The sequence below is a fragment of the Cyrtonyx montezumae genome, unplaced genomic scaffold, assembly GCF_038088225.1.
Source record: "Cyrtonyx montezumae isolate F1298 unplaced genomic scaffold, pur_monq_1.0 scaffold_8, whole genome shotgun sequence".
Lineage (NCBI taxonomy): Eukaryota > Metazoa > Chordata > Aves > Galliformes > Odontophoridae > Cyrtonyx > Cyrtonyx montezumae.
Genome location: NW_027072089.1, coordinates 105,990,345 through 106,008,521, shown reverse-complemented (window position 1 = coordinate 106,008,521; position 18,177 = coordinate 105,990,345). Strand labels below are relative to the sequence as shown.

At 36.1% G+C, this 18,177-nt stretch overlaps 1 protein-coding gene across 1 annotated transcript in view; it reads right to left on the bottom strand.

Moving 5' to 3' along the window:
* NEK10 (NIMA related kinase 10) overlaps positions 1–18,177 on the bottom strand; it is a 79,698-nt gene that overhangs the window by 17,121 nt on the left and 44,400 nt on the right. The window contains exons 26-29 of the mRNA XM_065753473.1: positions 10,496–10,679; positions 10,291–10,377; positions 1,074–1,122; positions 591–628 (exon numbers count right to left, since the gene is read on the bottom strand). Coding sequence (XP_065609545.1) covers positions 591–628; positions 1,074–1,122; positions 10,291–10,377; positions 10,496–10,679 — 358 coding nt within the window. The remainder of the gene's footprint in view (positions 1–590; positions 629–1,073; positions 1,123–10,290; positions 10,378–10,495; positions 10,680–18,177) is intronic.

Sequence of the window (18,177 nt, the reverse complement as noted above, 5' to 3'; positions counted from 1 at the left end):
AGAATACTATGTGCTACAAAGCCAGAGCTTTGCAACTTACAGTATCTGAAATTTCTCAGTATGAAAGAAAAGTATCATAAATGCAAAATTTGTATCATCAGTGATAATGGATAAATACGTGGTAATTTATGAGGGCTCTAAGAAATATTCCCTTCATAGAAGAAATTCCAATTACATTTAGCAGAAACAGAGCTAGGTTAACAAACATTAACATGAGGTCATACTGATGTACTATTGGAATTTACTCTTTTTTTCTTTTTTTAATTCCATAACAATTTTTAGACAACATATTTTCATTTGAAATTTCTCTGTTTTTCTATCATTTCAAAATTCCCAAATTAGATAGTATCATAACTATTCTTAATACAAAGAACTGTGAATGGAAGACGAGGACAGCCACCTTATCTCTAATCTTAGTGCACATCTTGAGCATGAGTAGAGGTAATTTCAAGATGAGATCAAGTGGAAGTGAAGAAATAAAAGAGTATATATTGTATATACAATAGAAAAATAATGTTTAAAAACTTGGGAATTATTAAGTTTAATTTCAGTTGAATTTCAGTTTGATATTGTTGCAAGCACAAAATTACCTGTTTGCAGCCTTGACCCCAGGCCTTCAATACAGCCTCTAATATTAAAAAAAAAGAATAAAACATGGACAAAAAACAAATAACACAAAGCAAATTAAAACACAGAGCAAAACTGTTATAGTTATGCTTGGCAATAGAGGTTGTAGAGGAAATATTAGTATTTGCTGGATCTTTCTCATGTTTACTCTAAACAAAGTCTATCCCATTTCACTAGTTTTTGTCTGTTCATTTAGAACTCATATAAAGTTCACATGTCCAAAACATCTAAAGTATAGAATATATTCATATTTTTTTCCTATTGTATTAGACATATTTATTTTCCTATAGGATACAGGAAGATAAAACTTTCAACAAGTTGTGAAGATGGATAAAGAGATAGAGGTATGGAGGTAATTGTGCAACTGTTCTGTTGTGAAATGACTGACTGTAGCTGATCACAATGACCATTTATAAAATCTATAATAAAATATAAAACATACATACCTAATCTGAGGTTGTCTTTCAGAAGTGCCAAGGCTTTGTTTTAAGATACCTGAAATGGATGCATAAATGTTATCTCTGCATTAAAAAATAATTATAGATATTCATGATCATTCCTTCTATTTCTGAGATATGGTTTGAAAATAACTTTTAAAAATCAGGGGTAGACTAACTAAATTCACATTTGCTGTTTGACACGTCAAAAATGTGCTTGCATTTTATTTTCATCCCTACAGAATTCACAGATTTTCACTGAAACAAAGAACACATGCTGAGTGCATGACTAGAGATGTATCTGTATTAACATTAAGTACTTAATTCCATTACTGTTATCACTATAGTCATAACAGCATCTCTAGTCTGTGTAAGAAGATAAAATATTTACCTGTTTTCTCAGATGACCTTGGATGGGTTGCCTAAAGCTGGTTTTACCAGGGTTTTATTGCCATCATTCTATTAGTTAACAATTCAAACTTACTTCATCAATAATTCTACTGATTTTAAGACTTTAAAGACTAGGGTATGACCAGGTATTGGTCAAATATCAAATCAGCAATAAAACTGAACCTGAACATTTATGTCATGTATTGCATACTGCCAAAAAATAATGTGAAACAGAGGAGTAAAATTTGGTGAAATCAATTATTTATGCACTTGGAAAGTATTGTCTTAAAGGAAGTATTTTTCTTAAGCTTAAGACTTAAAACATTGTTATAAAACCATTTATTTGACACTAATTTTGACATGAGACCACTCTATCCTACATGGTTTCTCACTTGAAAGAGAAGGAATAAATATATGCTTAAACCAAAAGACATTTCATCTAGCCGAAGGTCTAACTGGAAAATAAGGAAATTTATTTTTCCCATACAATCAATAATTTTTTAATACAAATTCCCACCTTCTTGACTACCTAAGATGTTTTTCCACACCAGTAATATCACAAGCTCTCCTATAAAATAAGAACAATGCCACCTAGTCATTCAAGTAGTAGCTCGAAAGGAAAAAGAAAACTTAGTAAGCTCACACTATTCTACTTGCTGTTGGTATTACTATTACAGTCATACTAGTTCTATAACAATAATAGCTTTAAGAGATCAAATATTTCTGAGAATCTTAAATCATCCTCTGTTTAAACACACTTTCAATTGTGGTCAGAAAAATAGTGCCTCTATTTTTCCTACTTATCTAAGATCCTCCACCTTGAATAAAAAAAAACAGTCTTGGAGAAGGCTGGCTTCTTTCATACTGAATTCACCTTAACCCATCCCTAAATTATTTACCTTTTATTTAAGATAAACTTGTCTGCTTAAAAGGAAGATACAAAGATAGATTGAAAGAAAGAAAAGAAGAAACATTATTTTATTCCTTGCTCATGTTTGCAAAACAGCCATTGAAACCCTGCATTAGTTAGCCCAAAACTAGGTTTTGTAAGAGTACTTACTATACGCAACAGCAAACAACGTACTTCCTTACAGATATAAGGACATTTTGATTAAGTCTGATGCAATAGATAGGAAAATGCAGTGTCTACTATCTAGAAAGCAAAAAAGGACTTTCAAAAGAAAAAAAACCTATGACTGTTCCTATTCATGGAATATGTAATCTAGCTGTGTAAACTGGAGACACAATATTACAAATAAAAAACTAAAAGCTCTGATTGAACCTGAATAATGTTGCTTGAGATAAGGATTTTGAATTAGACTCAGAAGACATTTTACTATAACAAAGAATAATATATTTAGGAAATATATGTGGGAGAAAGACTTTAATGGAAGGCACCTGGCTAGAATGCTGTTTGAACACAGTTGTTACCTGGAATTTTAAATTTCAATTATTCATATACTAAACTGGATATGAAATATTATATGCTTTGTTTCAAATAAATGGTCCCTATCAATAAAGAGCTCATGTCCAAATTTTCTTGATCAGTTATTTGACTCACTGCATTTGACTTGCAAATCTGCCAGCTTATATTTACAAGCATGTGGTATTTCACACGAAAGAGACTGTCTCATCACTCACTGTACAAGGCAGAGTGTAGTATTTTCTGATTTATATGCTAAAGTTAAGAAAATGCATATTTTTGTTAAACTTTACCAAAGTAAACTAGAAATCGTGTTGCAGAACATCACAAAACACCAATCAACACGCTTCACCTGCTTTACTATCACTTGTTATTATGTTAGAACCACACTAAGCAGCTACAACAGGGAGAGAAGACCCTTCAAGTTAGACACTATGAAAATACATTGGAATAATTTCTTCATTAACTAAGGACAATGAGATTGAGCCATCTAAAGGCCATTACAGCATATATTCACATGTGTATACATGCACCCATCAAACACTCTTTACTTCGGTTATAATCCTTAGTCTTTTGCATGAGAGTTACTCTAATTAAACTAACCAAGACAGAGAGTATGAAAAAATAGATGTGTAGGAAAGTTAACTAGTATAACTCAAGGAGCACATAGTAAACTCTGATGCTCAGCCCAGGGTGTTAATTGGATTGTATTTCCTTTTATCATCGTTACTGCTTTATTGTGGATGGGAAGAGTAAGACAACTTATGTTTTGTTCAAATGCTTCACAAGAGGGAATTTCTCAGTTGATTATCTCCTGGAAAATGAAACACAAATCCTCTATGTCTTTCTTGTTTTGTGTCCATCATTGTTAGATTTGAAAGACACAGAAAATCCAAAGATTTTGATTATCACTAGCCTTCCTGTTTTGAATAGCTCTATGAAGATCCCTTGAGGACAGTTTAAAAAAGTCAAATGGGTCACCAAGAATTTTTCTGAGTGGTATTTCAGACTTTGGTAGATTATATAATAGAAGTAACTTCAGTAGTATTCATTGACAGCAAAGCAAATAATCAAGAAACATTCCAATACATTTCCGTGTTTTCTCTTGCAGGCATCTCACCATGCAATTTCAAGAAAAGAGCTTAGAACATGATACAAGTTAAGAAAAACTTGGAAAGATTGAAACTTCTACTTTGGCTTTCACTTTACTGGTATCTAGAAAAAGAACCTCTGAAAATATTTTCAGGTGTAATCATTGATAGGAAAATTAAATCAAGATTTAATATTTACAGACCATCTCCCTGAATGAAAAGCCTTAATTAAAGAAGCAGTATCTTCTCAAACAGTGAAATCCACCAAACCTCTAACTGTTCTGGAAAATAAAAAAAAGCTCTGTGTTCAGAGAACTTGCAATACACAAGGTAGCTGCCTGCAATTAAGCACAAATTATAAATGAAACTACTAGCTCCAAAAGCAGCCAACATCACTGAATAGGTATTTACTTCCTACTGAGTTTGTTGTTGCTCTCAAAAACAGTTAAATTCAGACCTAAGGGATGACTACTTCAGCATCCCATCATATGCTATATACCAAATGTAAAATTCTTATATGACAGTATCCTAGTCTTGGAAGTCTTCAATCACTGAACTGCATTCTTTTGACTGCTTTGAGCGTTACCTGCACAAGTCTTAAGTTCTAGAACTGTATAAATAAGTTGTTTTTCAAAACACTCAAGGAAATCTAAATGAGTCTTAGAGAGTTATTCCACCAGAATATTCTGGCAGAACTGTGTTCTCTTACACAGGAATTCTGAATACTATTTGATTGCAGAAATTTTGTCAGTTTACCTGCTGGTGATGAGCTCTGAGGGGAGGGACGTGGGTGTCCTAGTGGATGACAGGTTGGCCATGAGCCAGCAGTGTGCCCTGGGGTGCATTAAGAAGAGTGTGGCCAGCAGGTCGAGGGAGGTGATCCTCCCCCTCTGCTCTGCCCTGATGAGGCCTCGTCTGGAGTATTGTGTCCAGTTCTGGGGTTCCTGGTACAAAAAAGACAGGAGTCTCCTTGAAAGAGTCCAGTGGAGTGGTACAAAGATGATAAAGGGTGTAGAATGCCTCTCTTATGAGGAAAGGCTGAGATACCTGGGTCAGTTCAGCCTTGAGAAAATCAGAGGGGATCTGATTCACATCTATAAGTATCTGAGAAGTGAGAGGCAAAGGGACAAGACTGAACTCTTCTCAGCAGTGTGTGGAGATAGGATGAGGAGAAATGGCCACAAACTGAAGCATAGGAAGTTCTGCACAAATGTGTGTGGGAACTTCTTCCCAGTGCAGTGACGGAGCAGTGGCACAGCTGCACAGAGAGGTGGTGGAGTCTCCTTCTCTGGAGACGTTCCAGACCCACCTGGACGCCTACCTGTACAACCTGGGCTAGGGAGCTGCTTTGGCAGGGGGTTGGACTTGGTGATCTCCAGAAGTCCCTTCCAATCCCTACGATTCTGTGATTCTGTGAATCTCAACTTCTTGATTACTGGTCACAAGCCAGTTAAGATCAAAGATTCCTCTAAATACCAGAGACATATATGGTATGAGGTAATAGAAAAACTCCTTAGAAAGATACAGAACAACAACAGGACTGTGCATTAAGCCTTCTCAGCCTCATGAAAATCACTGTGCAGGCAACTAGTCTTCCCATGCCTTTCAGAAGCATTATTTACAATAGTACATTGTCTTCATTGCAATGCAAGTGAATGTGATTCAAGGAAAGGAAAATTTTTTTCCAAGAGGTCCTCCCAGGCATAAAGGTTTGAAATTCTGTCTCACTGAAAATACTAGCTCAACATACTAGCTCAAGTGAAGACTTTTCATTAAAATATATGATATATTTTTTTTCTGTTTGGTTTTACAAGTAGAAGTGCAGTTACACTGTAAATAAAAGAAAATAAAGATTTAAAAAAATACGACAGTGTAGTTGGGAAACTTCTTAATTTTAAAATAAGAAAAATTACAGAAAGATAAGCTGCTATCATCTCATCACCCTTTGTTACTTTTTGACTCACTATCTTTATCCTCTGTCCCTTTATCATTTAAAATTATAAGGACTACAGGGAGAGGGGAAAAATGCATCTTTGACTACTGCCTCTATGCACCTGAAATGTGCATAATCTGTTCCTGTAGGAACTAATCATGTCAAGGAGCATAAAATTGTTATTCAGAATCTATACAGACTACATCTGGCAATTTAAGGGATTGCTAAAGGAAGAACTATATTTTCTATACTAAGAAAAATAGTCTTTTTCTTAAAGTATAATTAAAAACCAGAGGGTATGTGAAGTTATTAAAAAATGTTACAATTTTTGGACTATAAAAAAAGCAAACCATCTGCATATCAGTTTCTATAACACTGAACAAAAGAGCTTAGCACATCTTTTTAAAAGTAGCACCCAGTTCTGTATTAGAGGGATTTTTTCAACATGTACTGATTATGATCCCTTGGGACTTGCTCCTGAGAGGTAAAGGGGTCCAGGAAGCCTGGATGCTCCTCAAGATGGAAATCTTAAAGGCACAGGAGCAGGCTGTCCCAGAGTCCTGTAAGTCAAGCCGGAGGGGAAAAAGACCAGTGTGGATGAACTGGGAACTTTTGTTGAGACTCCAAGAGAAAAGAAGAGTCTGTGTCCTCTGGAAGATGGGACAGGCTACTTGGGGAGACTACAGAGAACTTGCCATGATTTGCAGGCAGAAAGTTAGAAATGCAAAAGCCCAGCTCAAACTTAGACTGGCTACTGCAGTAAAAGAGAACAGAAAATCGATTTTCTTTTACAAATATATTAACAGCAAGAGAAGAAGTAAGGGAAATTTCTCTCCTTCACTTGATGTGGCAGGGAATGTAACCACAGAGGATAAGGAAAAGGCTGAGGTTCTCAATGCCTTATTCACATCTGTCTTTAATAGACAGAGCAGTTATCCTCAGAGTACTTGCCCTGACCTGGAAGTCCAGGACGGAGCGCATAATACACCCCCTGTGATCCAAGCAGAGATGGTCAGAGACCTGCTCCTCCATCTGAACTGTCACAAGTCCATGGGACCAGATGGGATCCACCCAAGGGTGCTGAGGGAGCTAGCAGAGGTGATTCTCAAGCCGCTTTCTACCATCTATCAGCATTCCTGGTTATCTGGAGAGGTCCCACAAGATTGGAGGCTTGCCGATGTGACTCCCATCTACAAGAAAGGCCGTAAGGAAGACCCGGGGAACTACAGGCCTGTCAGCCTGACCTCGGTATCAGGGAAAGTTATGGAGCATGATGATCTTGAGGGAGATCACACGACACGTGCATGGCAACAAGGGGATCAGACCGAGCCAGCACGAGTCCACAAAGGGCAGGTCGTGCTTGTCCAACCTCATCTCCTTCTATGACTCGGTGGCAAGATTGGCAGATGAGGGAAAGGCTGTTGATGTAGTCTACCTGGACTTCAGCAAGGCCTTTGACACGGTGTCCCACAGTATTCTCCAGGGGAAACTGTCAGCCCATGGTGTGAACAGGTTCATTGTTCTCTGTGTGGAGAACTGGCTGGAGGGCCGTGCCCAGCAGGTAGTGGTTAATGGAGTTAAGTCCAGCTGGTGTCCTGTTACGAGCAGTGTCCCCCAAGGGTTGGTATTGGGGCCCATCTTGTTTAATATCTTTATTGATGACCTAGACAAGGGGTTTGAGTGTACCCTCAGTAAGTTTGCAGATGACATCAAGTTGGGAGGATGTGTTGATCTCCCTGAGGGTAGGGAGGATAGGCTGAACAGCTGGGCTGAGCTCAATGGGTGAGGTTCAATAAGGCCAAGTGCCGGGTCTTGCACTTTTGCCACAATAACCCCCATGCAATTCTATAGGCTTGGGGCAGAATGGCTTGAAGAATGTGGAGAGGAAAAGGACCTGGGGGTGTTGGTTGATGCTCGGCTCAACATGAGCCGGCAGTGTGCCCAGGTGGCCAAGAAGGCCAACGGCATCCTGGCCTGTATTAGAAATAGTGTAACCAGCAGGAGCAGGGAGGTGATCATCCCCCTGTACTCAGCTCTGGTGAGGCCGCACCTCGAGTACTGTGTTCAGTTTTGGGTCCCTCACTACAAGAAGGACATTGAGGCCCTGGAGCGTGTTCAGAGAAGGGCAACAAAACTGGTGAGGGGTCTGGAGCACAAGTCTTATGAGGAGCGGCTGAGGGAGCTGGGATTGTTTAGTCTGGAGAAAAGGAGGTTCAGAGGAGACCTTATTGCACTCTACCACTTCCTGAAGGGGGGTTGTGGTGAGGAGGGAGTCGGCCTCTTCTCCCTAATAAATAATGACAGGACAAGAGGAAATGGCCACAAGTTGCACCAGGGAAGATTTAGATTAGATTTGAGGAAACATTTTTTCTCTGAAAGAGTGGTCAGGCACTGGAATGGCCTGCCTAGGAAGGTGGTTGAGGCACCATCCCTAGCGCTGTTCAAGAAGCGTTTAGATGAGGTGCTAAGGGATTTGATTTAGCAGTTTAGTGGGTAGGGATGGTGATAGGATCATGGTTGGACTAGATGGTCTTGTAGGTCCTTTCCAACCTAATGTATCTATGAATCTATTTATGATCACAATTCACCTGTAACTTAAACTCATATTTTCCTCTTAGCACATTCTGAATAAGTTAAATGAAAGTTGGTCAGATTTTCCACTGTAATTTTGATACAACTGACAAAACCATGTCCGATAATTAATACATTGTTAGCCAATTATTAGCAATGAATAGAGCATAACCCAATCTATACCAGAATCTATAGTAATTTTGTTATCTTTTTCCATTGAAAGAAGAAAAATTTGATAGCGTTTATTGCAATTGACCCATACTGCTAAATTCATTATGTTAGACAGAACTACGGGTGATCTAAGACAGTATGACTGCCTTATTATTATTACTATTATTTATTTATTTATTTGGAAAAGCAATCCTGAACTATCTATGCACCAGTTAAATTGCATTGGATTGGAGAAAATCTGCAAGAACTTCTGGAAATGCTGACTTCAGTTACTGTGAATAAGTGGTGCTGGTTGAATCTCTTCATTCAAAGTATTTCACAAAATCAGTGGAAACCAAGCAAGAAAATGCAGCAAGCATTTGAGAATTTTTTAGTGTTCAGATCTTAACAGAGAAAAATGAATAAGATTATTAACAAGATTATTACTTGGTGCATGGCAAGCTATAAACTACATAGAGATTTCCAACGTCTCCATACAGTGCTGAGTTAGCCCACAAAGAATTCAGTTTTTAGGTGTCACGCAATGTCTTAATTCTTCCAAATAAACATAAGAACAGAACATTTCACCTGTAGGCTGCTGCTCCTCAAGAGATACCTTCTGTGCAACCTTCTCTCAGTGTCAAGCTATTCTCTCTATCTAGAAATCTTACACTGTTACTGTCTTAGCACTATAAAGCAACAAAAATTCACCAAAAAATCTTGGTAAAAAACTCTGGGCTGAGTAGCCATAGGTCCTCCAGCCTATAGAATTGCAGGCTACCCAGTTAAAATTATAAAATGTTAATGTAGTTTAAGTAGAATTCACTTATAAGACATATAGTAATAGCAAGACAGTTGGATTAGTAGCGGTCATGTTTCTCCAGCACCTGGGTCAAAATCTGAAAGAAATCCAGCTAGTAAGCAGTATTATAAACAGATTATGTTATTTTATGATTTTGAAGCCTGGAACCTTGTACCAATAAAATTTGTTAATCCCTTCATTTAATAGTTAGATCATAGGAGATCATATTTTCGCAGGCAGTCTACAGTGATTACTGATATCTCTTTTTTTTTTTTTTTTTGTATTTTGAATATAATCCAAAATTTATTACTTAACACTCGACATAACTTTTTGTCATAAATAAATTAAGGGCAGCATTAATGCCATATTTTGTCATATAACACCTTCCTAATTCAAATCTAAACTTTAAGCATTCCTCCTCAATGAACTCACCTACACAGGTAAACCATACCTCTAGTATCCACTACAGTCACTAGCAGGGCACTCCATTTTTTCATACTTATAGAATTATTGTTACCGAGACAAAAGTTTTCACATTGTCTGCCTTCTCTTTTTTTTATCAGTTCTAATTATCTTATGCTTCAAATCTAAAAACAACTTCATTGTGAAGTTTCTCAATAATATTCCAGTTTCCATAGCCATTATTTGAAAAAACAGGTATGAGTTACACAAAGAAAATGTGATGCAAAATGTGTTATACTGGAAATGCATGCCATAGAGGTAGAATTATTTTAGTTGTTTTTTTTTTAATTAGGACCCTTAACAGCTGTTGAACTTGCAATGAATTATGGAATAATCCAGCATTATAGAATAAATCACTATTATGTTATTAGAAAGTACTGAACCCTCTTATTAAAGTTTCTTACCATAAGAAGACTCTTTCAAATGGCTTGAACTAGGAGTACTTGAGTTGTCCAGTACATTGAGCTCATCATCTAATTCTGAAAACAAATCTGCAAAGAAAATTAAAGCAATTATTAAATTAAAATTTTTAATTTTAAAAATTAAAGTTTTTAACCCACCTTTGAGCATTATAATGGTATTTCTGAGGGTTTTTTTGCTAAAAACTACCTTTCTCAGAGTTTTCTAAACTACTGTTGTCCTCTATCAGGATTTCTTCGTATGCTCTCTTCTCATCTTTTCTACATGTAGACTGAGAGTTCTCTGCCAGGATATCAGCATTTCCTGAAAAGTCACTTTTGTAACTGGCTGTTCCACTGGTGCTGCCTGGAAGTCTCAATTTGTAATAATGGTTCTGACAACAAAGAGCATAAAGGAAATGTTACACAATGTTCTTACACTGCACCCATTAGAAAACCTGCAAATGAAAGAGTCATGAGTGTATCTACATACACACTTTTAGTTCCTACTTAGCACTCTAGGTGGCACCATGTTCAGTCTCTACATTTAATTTTGGAGCAAAACCTTTCAAATATGCATCTCTGTTCTTAAAGAAGAAAAATTAAAAATAGAAACATGCCAGGACACAAAGAAATTCTGAAAATCACAAAAATAAAGGACTAGATAAAGATAGTAGGATCTCATATATAACCTATGGGAAATTAGCTTTATTCTATCTTAAATAATAACAAGCAGCTGAGTTCTGGACAAAACCAAACCTGCACAGCAGACAAAATGGTAGTAAAATATGATGTGAAATTGATGTGATGGGATATGACATCAAGACAGAGAGATTCCCCAAGGCTGAAATGATCAAATGCTGACTGGCCTACCAAAGCATAGCTATAAACCAAAATATGGAATATATGGAGGGCACTCCAAAATCATAAATCATAGAATCATATCATAATAGAATATGAATCATATATCATATCATAGAATCATATCAAAATAATGATGTGGATTCCATGGAAATCACAACAAAGGGTACAATAACATTATTTGATAAGGCAAATTCTCAGCTAAAAGACACTATTTTTCAACACAGTCACCACCACTAGCTATGCATTTTCACCAGCAGTGAGCAAGAGTATGCATGTTGTGGCTGTGAAAACCTGCACCAGTGGACGTAACCCATTGACACTGTCACCATTGCTGAAATGCAGCACCCATCACCTCACTGTGCTCACATCCACCGCTTGGTCTCCAGAAACGTTCAGCAAGCATCAGTGAATGTCAGTGGGTACAATTTTTTCTGCATGGAGAATTTCACACTTGCATGTCAAACACAAGTCTGTCAGATTGCCCCTCTGCTGCCATCCTGTCACATGGCAACAAAACGGAATGGAATGTGCCTCTTACATTGTGGGCCAATATAATAAAACAGGAGGCATCACTATCAGAGCAGCTCTGCCTGTCACATTTAAGTGTTAAAACTAGTCTGTAGCAAAGGATTCTTTAATGAATATAAAATTGTATTTCTGCTGCTATCTTTGTTTATAGTTTTTGTGGAAAGAACAGACATACTCAATCCTAGTTATTTCTCCTATTTGAATGCAACAAATTTTGAAAGCAGACTGCTTTTATGACCTCTCCATATATTATTCCAACTCTTCATGTTATTGCCGTTGTGCAATAAATTCATGCTTCTTTTAGTATTGCCAGCATGAAATGTAATAAAGAACAGGAGATAAATTATGCAAATCTATCAGGTTAAACAAATGACTATCTTGAATAGTAAGGTAATTTCAGGATATTGAATCCTAGAATCATAGCATGGCCTGGGTTGAAAAGGACCTTAAAGATCATCTAGTTTCAACCCACCTGCCAAAGGCAAGGGAACCTGACAGATTTGCATAATTAATCTCTTGTTCTTTATCACACTTTGCACTGGCAATACTAAAAGAAGCGTATAATACATTTCTAAATGAGTCTATTCTTACTAGGTGTTCCAATAGCAATTTGGACTGTATCTAAGACAATTTTCTTCCCCAGTCAGTCTGATTAACTATTTCTCCCCTACCACATCAGAAGGCACATTCTGAAAACCCTTGTTTCTTGTCTGCTCCCAAGCCAGTGCTCATAAACATATATATGACTGAAAAGTTGTACTGAACTTGTGAAGTACTTCAAGCATTTATTTAACTGAAAATGGGTAGTGAGTAAAATTTTTCAGGATCCCTTTTGAGCTAGGTCCAAAATTATTGAGCACAGTCACTGAATTCCAATGATAATCTAGATGGAATGTTGATTAAACATGCACAGACTGTGATACATGCATATCATGTCATATTACAGCATACATACCATATACAAGGTTGCATCAGGGCAAGTGACAGATTTTGAAGACAAATTTGACAAAGTGGAGAAACTGGAAAAGAAGAACTTATTTTAAAGATGAAAAATGAAAAGATCTGTGAGGGGAGAAACAGCTGTGCACAGGCTTGAGAAAGGACTGGCAAGACAGCATCTCTACATGAAAAAGATATGGGGATTTTGATGGATAAGATATAAAGCATAAATCAGCAATACCACGCTGTTATGAAAAACGATCACACTGTGATGTGTGAAGAGGAAAATAATCTCTAATAACTATATAATATTTCTACCCAGTACCAATAAGGTTCTCAGTAGGAGTAACTGAGTCCAGTTTCAACTAAACTTTTTTTAAAAATGGAGAGATATCAAAGGAGAGATATGAGAATCATCAGAGATCTTAGAAAACATGAATTAGGAAGTAAGACTGATAGAATTTGATCATTTAGCCCAATGAAAAGAAATGACAGAGAAGGAATATAAGATATTTCCACTGTTAAGTGAAAGTATGCAGCTTAGACTGTAAGAAATACAATTTAAGTTAGACTTTAAGACCACTCAGTACAAAGGAAGGACTTCACCATCTGAAATCCTGCAGAGAGAAGTGGGCACACACAACAAAATGGGTCTGAATGTGCTCTGTAAATCTAATGTTCTGTGGACTTGCTGGACCTACTGCTCTCCTCTCAGAACAGTTGTATGACAGTTAGAAGTGAAGATGGAAATTTCAGGATGGCATATACATTCCACATATGCACATGCATATGTCCATCTAATATCTCCAAGAAACAACAGATACATAACAAATGTACTCTGTCAAGCATACAATGTGAGACTAATATGTTAAAACCCTAACTGTAGATACAGTGTGTAGCACAGTGTAGATGTGCTATGGCATGCCTAGAATTTCCAGTTTCTTCAGGAAAGTTCATAGTTTTCCACACATTATCTTTGGATGCCATAAAAAGATTGACAGGGATGCACAGTCACTGACAGTACAGGCAGTTACTATTCATACACTTCTGGTTCCAAACTGTTTCCCTACCTACCTTGGCATGATAGAGAATTTCTATCACTAAACATTTTTATGACTGAAGGGTAAAACTTCTGTCAAGAGTGAAGCTAGCTCTAAAGCATGCAGATTCGTCTCAAATTCCATGATTGTATTGAAGTACTTTCACATACACATTGCAGTTGAATTAAATGCATTATACGTTTATCCTTAACAAGTTTGTCCTACCTGCTACACAAATTCCAAAACAGAAAGCTGCCAGAGCAAAACCAATGAAGTGAAAGTTGGATGAAGAAAAAACTTGTAGATTGCTCAGCTTCCATGACATTCCTGTGACCTCACTCATGATCAGGCCATGTTACTGCAACATTAATAACCTGTAACATTCTAAGTGATTCAAAGTCAATCTCTCTCTTTGCTTCAACCAACACAAAAACACCTGCTATGATCATGCACAGTTGTTTTAAGAAAAAAAAAATATGTATATGTATATCATAGAATCACCAAAGTTGGGAAAGACCTCCAAGATCATCCAGTCCAACCATCCACCTACGAACAATGTTTCCCCACTAAACTATGTCCCTCAGTACATCTAAATGTTTATTGAACACTGTCACAGACAGTAACTCAACCACCTCCTTGGCAGCCTGTTCCAGCACCTGACTAGTCTTTTGGAGATGAAATCTTTTCTAAAACCTGACCTGAATCTCCCCTGGTACAACTTGAGGCCATTCCCTTTCATCCTATCACTAGTTACATGGGAGAACAGGCCTATCTCTGCCTCACCACAACCTCTTTTCAGGGTGTTGTGGACTGCAGTAAGTACTGATTGACTAAACTGAACAAATAAAATACAGATCCAAATTAAAAAGAGATTAAAATGAATATTAGTCCATTTTTGTTTCCATATCTAAACTCACAAGAAAAAAAAAAAAGATGAAGTCAAACTAAATAGCTAATTAAGTACTACTTTGTAATGCATGTAGCGATGTTTAGAAACTGCCAACATTATTATTAGTGGCATCAAACTGCCAACAGCGCAGAACTGAACTTGGGTGTGGAGGAAAATGAGTAGGTGAAAACAGCTGAATCATTTTGATCTTCTTTGCTTTTCAAATAGTGGTGTTTCTGCCCTTCTTTTCTTTTTTCAAATGTTGAATAGATTGATTACTGCTTTTTTTTATCACAAGAGTTGCTAGTAGGTTGCAGAATTGTTACTGAAGTATGGATTTGTAAGCTAGGAGTCTTAACTCTTCCCCTTTGGACACACATCACTGTGAGTGAAAAAAATAGATCAGGATAAAGAGAATTGATTCCTGTGGATAAAGATAAATGGAAGCAGTAACATGCTCTGCATTTAGAGGTATTCCTACAAAATACATAATGGATATTTTCATTGGGTTCTTGGTGACATAACGGAAATACAAAGAAGTCTCATTTTATCTGTAAACTTTAGATATGCTGCTTATGTTTCTGCTTATGTTTCAATCTTGAAAAGACACAATACAATATTCTAATTATCTACATGTGGATTATGGAGGTAGATTACTCATGCCATCAATGACAGAAAACTACCTCAGCTCTTTAATTTAAATGTTGTTCTGTCTAAAACCTTCTGTATTGTTTCTTTCATTACTTCCAGCCAATAAACAGACAACCTGTTTCTGGAAGAGATAAAGTCAAGTTTCTTAGTATAGACTGGAATCAAGCTGCTGCAAGTAGAATAATCAGAGTATGTCTCCAAGCAGTGACATCTTCCACCAGAAATATAAAAATGAGATATCTATAAATCTAGGTCTGGAAGGACTAGTGCTTACTTGAAGATAAAAATTCTATTTAGAGGTAAGATTAACTCATCTTGGGTCTCTACGCTATGCTGCCTAGCACTCTAGATTAGGGAAGACTTATCAGTTAAAATATGAAAACAGAAAAATTAATAAAGCAAACTTTTATGTTGCTAATGAACATTCTTGTGCATTTGAGCCGTAGGACAAAGCACTCAACTAATGGTAATCTAAGTGGACCAGCTTAGACCAAGCACTGTTAATGAGTAATATCTCTGTAATGTATAAAGAATATACTTTTATTATTAGTTATTGGGAGTCTGATTTGGCTTGGAAGCCAGGAAGCTCAACTTCACCACTAGTCTGTTTGACCACCTTGTGCAAACTGCATTTTAACTCTCCACATTTTCCCATCCAGGGTACAGAAATATAACACTGACTACCTTGAAATAAAAGACAATTGCTACTATTATAACTACTGTGTTAGGTACTCTGTACTCTGTGTTATGTCAGCAAATTTTCACCTTTCAGAACAGAACATACTAACTATATTAAACATTTTTTAACCTTACAACTGCATCTATTATCACATAAACAATAATGCCTATGGAAGGCAGTGAAAAATAAAAGCATAAGTGAGAAGCTGATACTTACTGTTTATTTTTATGATTGTTTTAAAGGATAGATTTTATGGCATACTTATCAGGGAAGGTATCTATGCTTCTACAGCATCATCTACTGACTCATTTTTCACATTGCCTATTGATCATTTTCTATACTGATCTTAAACTATGCTTAAAAGATATTCTACCCTGGCTTTAAAAGGTCTATGGTGTATAGCTCCAAAAGCAAGGACACAAAGCATGTTCTTTATTTCCGAAACATTCACAACATGACACAACTGAGATGAAAAAGGTGGCAAAAAATACATTTTAGTAGAGAGACTATAAGATAGCTGGCTTCAACAAAGCATTGAACTACATGGCAGAAACACTGAATTCACTGACACCCTGAAAAAATGACAAATTGCCTGGCCATGGACTTGCTGGAACCTTGACTAAGATTAATTAGGTTGTCCATACTTCACAGTTTTTATTTAAGGATCAGCTGCTTGAAATTCTTCCTAATATATTAAGTCAGAATATTGCCTTTTTCGTAAGTAAAAATTTTCAGGAATAATCATTCTTTTTATTAAAAATCCTCCAACTTCATACAGCAGACAAAGAACTCGGCTCCTTCTAATTCTAAGCCCTGGAGCACTCCTAAGATATTTTGAAAAATCCCATCCTGATATGTTCTGTCTTATTTAGAACAAGAACTTACAGCCCGGTCTTCCACTTATCATTAGCGATCCATACTCTCTGTTTCCATAGAGTTCTTGATCTTTCTCAGATTCTCCTGTTGTGTCTGTTTCACTTAACATATAAAATGAAATATCCACTGGAGTGGAAATAAAGTATTCCTTGCATAAGAAGACTAACCATTATACCCTACAATACAGAGGCACTTCCCTTCTCTTTTTGTAGATAGGAGTATAAAGAGAAGGAAAGTATATATATATATAATTTATTTATTTATTGCCATTTATCTGTTATGTATTTACACAAAACTGAAGTACTCTTAAGTTCAGTGTAAAGATATTAGTCACATCATATCATCCAAGTATCTGGATCGAGCACTCTTCTCTAAAAGCAAGAAAATTGCAATGAAATCCAAAATCAACCAGTTTTACATCCATACTAAGCATTTTTGCCAATTTCCTCACAGTTACACAAGAAAATGAGTATATCAAGATATGGAAAATAATGATATAGAGTAACCTTTCAAACATGTAGCATAAGGAAACTCAAAAAATAGGGAAAATAATTTTTCATACTGCTTTAATTTATAAATCCTACCCTGTATCTTCTATGTTAGTACCTTACATATTTCAAATGAAAGTACTGTGTTGAGATTTTTCTGGAAGTCATTCACAAACTTTACTGAAAAACAAGGTATAATATAAATAACAATCTTCTATCTTTAATAAAAATTTCTACAATCCTTATGCTCAATCAGACACATGAAGACAATATATTCAAAGAAATCCATGAGCTTGGGATGAGGTGTTCCTGAAAAACTTTTTACTACACAGAGGTACTTCAGTGGAAACTACTGAGCCATGATCAAAGAAATTGATGTTTCTAACAGTGGCATAATAGTTGGACAGACAAGGGCAGAGGTGTAAATTATAATTTTACTTTGAAATTGCCCTTAGCAATAATTATCACAGTGAGGTTTTACTACGCAAACAAAACTGTGCCTCTATTTTTTAAGTAAATTCCCCAGGATCACATGCAAGTTTGGTTTATCATGTAAAATGCTGACATCCTTCATGAAGAGTGCTTAAAACACAGACCGAAGCAAATGAAAGAACTTTAAGAGGTGTACCTACACAAGTGTATCAGACAGTAAGAAATAATTAAGAAATATCAGCATTATTGCTTTTTAAATCTGTAATTTAAAATTGTGTGTATTTTCCATTTTCTAGCTTTCATTGTTTGAGAATTATAAACAGAATTATCTATTCATTTCACTGTAGTGGAATCTTATTCACAAATGTAATTAAATATTTATTAGTAATCAAATATTAGTAATATTTATTACTAATTAATTAATAGTAAGTATTTATTAGTAATTAAATATTGTCAGATTCTATCAAAACCAGAAGTACCTCCACAATAATGCCATTTTCCAATATG